This window comes from Orycteropus afer, unplaced genomic scaffold, assembly GCF_000298275.1.
Source record: "Orycteropus afer afer isolate SDZICR_OR568_19922 unplaced genomic scaffold, OryAfe1.0 scaffold00085, whole genome shotgun sequence".
Taxonomy (NCBI): Eukaryota; Metazoa; Chordata; class Mammalia; order Tubulidentata; family Orycteropodidae; genus Orycteropus; species Orycteropus afer.
This window is the reverse complement of record NW_006921672.1, coordinates 6,864,853-6,869,555: the sequence shown is the minus strand read 5'-3', so window position 1 is coordinate 6,869,555 and position 4,703 is coordinate 6,864,853. Positions and strand designations below refer to the sequence as shown.

Below are 4,703 nucleotides of genomic sequence, written 5' to 3'. Positions count from 1 at the left end.
GCCCGCCAGCCCGCCCGCCCGCACTGCCTCCCTCCGGGCCCCTAGCGCTCCGGCTGGGTCTTTCCCTTCAGGCTTTCCCGGGTCGCTCTTCTCAGGCGGTCGTCCGCACTCGGTGGATGTGGCTGGCAGCCGCTGCCCCCTCCCTCGCTCGCCGCCTGCTCTTCCTCGGCCCTCCGCCTCCTCCCCTCCTCCTTCTCCTCCTCAGCCGCTCCTCTCGCCGCCGCCTCCACAGCCTGGGCCTCGCCGCGATGCCGGAGAAGAGGCCCTTCGAGCGGCTGCCCGCCGATGTCTCCCCCATCAACTACAGCCTCTGCCTCAAGCCCGACTTGCTGGACTTCACCTTCGAGGGCAAGCTGGAGGCCGCCGCCCAGGTACGGTGACCCTTGGGCGCCTGGGGCGAGCTGCCGAGCGAGCAGTTAGGCCGCGCCCGCAGGCTGGACTGGGGGCCCGGCCGGGAGGGCGGGTGGGCCTCGGCGTTGCGGGGCTGGGGCGAAGGAGGCCGGCTCCGGGACGGGCGCGCCCCTCTGGGGCGGCGGCAGGGTGCCCGGCCGGCGTGCTCTGCCTTCTTCGGCTGGGGCCGGGACTGCGCTGCGGGAAGCGCTGCGGGCGCTGGCGGGCCCTGCCCGTGCGCCGCTATGGGGCGCGCACACCTGTGTGGGGCTTCCACCCGGGCCCTTTCTGGCTTGGTAGTGTTCTGGGAGAGGTTGGAGGGTGTTGGGGGAGGTCGGAGGGGTCATCGGAGTCCACGTCTGTCTCGCCCTCATAACTCAGTTCTTTCTTTGGTTTTCCTTACACCTCACCCGGGATAGATTGGAAGGGCGGTCTTCTGAGACTCAGGCCGCCGCGCTGCAGCTAGGAGGGGAGCTTCTAGAAGGGGGGAGAGGGGAGAACGAGAATGTTAATCCCAAGCCGCCTAGCCGAGTTCTCCACGCCTGCTCCAGCCCAGGGGCTGGGTTTCCAAGATGATCCGCCCCCTCCCCCTTTCCCCGCAAGTGACAGTGCAGCAGTGACTTTGTTCTCTCCTAACCTCTAGAGAAGCTGCGGGAGGACCCCATCTCCGTTTTTTTCCTTCTGTCTTCCTTGCTTTTCGGCTTTTGAAGCAGGTGAATTTATTGCTACAGCAATGGTTTCTTAGCAGGACCGTCTTCTTAAAGAAGCTATTAGTTTAGCATATCACTGGTGAAAATATTCCATTACTTTTCATCGCAGTTTTTGGTGAATCATCGCCCCACAGCATTATTTGAAGTATTGTTTGATTTGGGGGACCATTAGTATGGGTGACCTACAAAGGTCCTGAACAATAAACCTTTATGATACCATGTTATCTGAAGTGTTAACATGAAGCTTATAATGGAAAATGGGAGTTTAGTCGCTATCTTGAAAAATAATGATGGTAAATATATTTTAGTTTCATTTCATTTCCTACTGCAGCGGGGGTTGGGGGGGGGAGAGGGGGTAAAAATCAGTGGGCCTCAACCATGAAGAACAGTGTGTATGTAACGATGAGAAAAAAGAAATGTAGACGGGTACTCGAAAGTTGGCAGTTGCCTTTGAAAGTTAAGAGGGCGTGATACTCAGTTTGAAAATATGTCTAAAACTTGGTAGAATTTAAAAGTATACTGTCAGATTTGGGGCGCTTGTGTGAGAACATAAGATCTAGGGTATGGCTGCATGGAAAGACGAAGCTTATCCCTGTGAAAGTCAGGTGATTTAAAATTTTTCCATTAAGAATATGAATCAGAATGAGTGCATTTTGAGTCTAAAGTAGGATTTGAGAGGGCTATTTGGGATACTGTGGTTTACAAGCCAAGTGACTAGAGTGATATATATTGGCAGGGGGTAGTTGGGAGGGATTGTAAACAGTAGTGTGTCTTGTGACTTGGCAAACCTTCGGGAAGAAGGACCTGGCCATTTCCCCATTATGTGAAAAGACTTTCAATGTTTTTAAAAATCTTTTTTTTTTTTTCTTTTTTAACCCTCCCCTTTGTTGGCATAATAAAGGAGCTCTGGTGGTGTAGTAGCTGCTTCCATTATGGTTTGCAGCCTTGGAAACCCTGTGGGGGTCGCTATGAGTCGGAATCCACTCAGTGGCAGTGGGGTGGTTTTTTTGGTTTTGACTGGCAAAACGGCTTCGTAATCTTGAGAAACATATATATTTAGAAAAAAAAAGTATGTTAAGAAGTCAACTACAATTTTTCAAGGATTATTTAAGAAGTGACAATTTTATGTGTTAGGCTGAAATGACAGAGTGACATGTTTCTTCTTCCCCTGTTGAATTTGCTTTTCCAAAGCGATGAGAACTCTGGATTCATGATCTGGGCCATTGAAGGAGCACATACAAATGTACCAGTTATTAACAGGGACTTGTTACAAGGAAATAAATGAATCTTTTTAGTAACATGAACATTTCAAAACATTTCTTTTCAGAAATTGTTTTCCTGGTTGGTGATAACACATGTTGAAGAAGGTGTGATAGTGAATTTTAACAGGCTTTGTTAAAGAATTATTAGACTTTTTAATTAAAGGCATTGCTACCTTTGGGAGTATAAAAAAGTTTACATTTATAAGAAGTAAAAAGCATATATTAATGTTTTTTTAATTACAAAGTATGCAAGTTGCTGAATTGCTTTAGTTGCAAAATTTTATGATAAACCCAGGGTATTTGTACAGGTTACATATTAGAAACTTAGTGGATTTTTAACCTGGCCTGGGGTGTGGACTCCTGGGGAAGGTGGAGAAATTAGTCAGTGTGCAGTGATTTAAAAATTAGTTGTCTTTTAAGTAAGTTGCACCATGTATTAGTTGTTGTTGAGTTGATTTTGACTCAGGAGACCCCATGTGTGTGGTCTAATTGAGCAAGTTTGGAAAATGTGTTACCATGGGTCTAGACTAATGGGACATCCCATTTCTTCTCCCTTTATATTTGAGGGCAAAGGAATTTTGTGGATATTAAAAATTTTGACTCTCTAAATTTGTGGACAACTAATTAAAATGGATTGTAAGTTTGCATGAACATGGCTACCCTTCCTGGTTATGAGTCTAGTGGTTGGTACAGTAGTTGGGTTTTCTCTTAAGGAAAGTTTTTTTTTTTTTTGGGTCAAAGTTTACAGAGCAAATTAATTTTCCATACAGCATTTCACATACACTTTGTCTCATGACAATGACTGCAATTTCACACAGTGCAACGGCTCTCTTCCACTTCTTCCACATGGTCACCTCTTCCCTGTGTCCCTTCCCTCCCATGCACTCCTGCCCCCTAAGTGGTCTCCCTGTGCATACACAGCCTTTCTGCTCTCCCTGATCGATCTCTCCAAGGAGTGTATCTATCTAATGTAAATAAATGTGTAGCTCATATGCCTGTTTGGCTGGGAGCTAGGGGACATAGTCTCAGGGGTTCCACCAGGCTCTGTCAGACCAGTAAACCTGGCCCTTTTCTTTTTTTTAAAATGATTTTGAGTTTTGTTCCACATTGTTTTCCCACTATATCCAGGATCTCCTACATAAGTCCCGTCACAGTGGTTGACAGTTGTAGCTGGGCACCATCTGGTTCTTCTGGTCTCATAGTTATATAGGCTGAGGATCGTATGGTACCAGTCCTCTTAAGGAAAGATATTTACCTGTGCCAAAGAAATCAATTTCAGCTTCAAAACCAGAAATTAGGATAAACTAGATAATCCCTAGCTTCTGCCAACAAAATAGTCATGCTGGTGATGACTAAATTGGCACTAAGAGGATAGTTACAAATACAGTAGTTTATTTGGCAAGCCAAAAACTTGGCACCTAAATAGATATTATTATCAGGCCTGTTTGCATATTTTTTAATGTAGTAATCTTTTTTTTTTATTATTATTATATTGAAAAAATAAAATTCTTAATTCATCTAGCATTATACTAGATCACTAAATGGTCCTTAAAATTTATTTAAACTTGAAAGATTAGTGGTAAGGAATTTAATTTGTTCAGATTTTCTGTTCTATTTCTTGAAATGTGTCTATGAGGAAACATCTAACTATAGGGAACTTTTATATGTTACACTTTATCTGGTATCCTTTGGAAGTGAATTCTGCAGTGAAATAAATTTCCAGATAATTGAAGCTTACTTACCCTTTGAGGAATTTTGGCTTAGAAAAATATTTACTGATTTGGATGGAAAAGTTCCTGAATATACTATTGGATATGTATGTATGTATGTATATGTGTGTATATATATATATATATATATGTGTATATATATATGTATATAAAATCCTAGATTATAAAGAGGAATTAAACAGTTTTAAAAGATACTGTGGTTTTGGTTTCTTAAATATAGTATCTTTTAAAACTGTTTAATTCTTCTTTGTAATCTAGGATTTTTTTTTTGCTTTTTCCTAAATACTAGACATCATTCTAAACATCTGTCATTGATACTATAATTGTACTATAATTTTTACGTTTCATATCTGTTCTTTGAAGTTTTTTGTTTGTTTTCCTTACTCAGGTTATTACTTCTTGTTCCTTGTTACTGTCGATTGTGCAATTCTTCCCTCTTCTATTTTACTGAGCTTGATCTGAAGACATCTGAGTAACCAGATAAAAGTATTTATTTGAGCTTAAAAATAAATTATTTTTAAGTGAAAGTTTGATGGATTCTCTCCTGAGTGAATGGTATTTAGCTTATTTTATAGACTTTGTATCATCTATTCTGGCTTTTCAACACCCCC

The 4,703-nt window shown here is 42.9% G+C and overlaps 1 protein-coding gene across 1 annotated transcript in view; it reads left to right on the top strand.

Annotated features, from left to right (window-relative positions):
- Nucleotides 1-116: 116 nt before the first annotated feature.
- Nucleotides 117-4,703, top strand: part of NPEPPS (aminopeptidase puromycin sensitive) — a 150,238-nt gene continuing 145,651 nt past the window's right edge. The window contains exon 1 of the mRNA XM_007941997.2: nucleotides 117-371. Coding sequence (XP_007940188.1) covers nucleotides 117-371 — 255 coding nt within the window. The remainder of the gene's footprint in view (nucleotides 372-4,703) is intronic.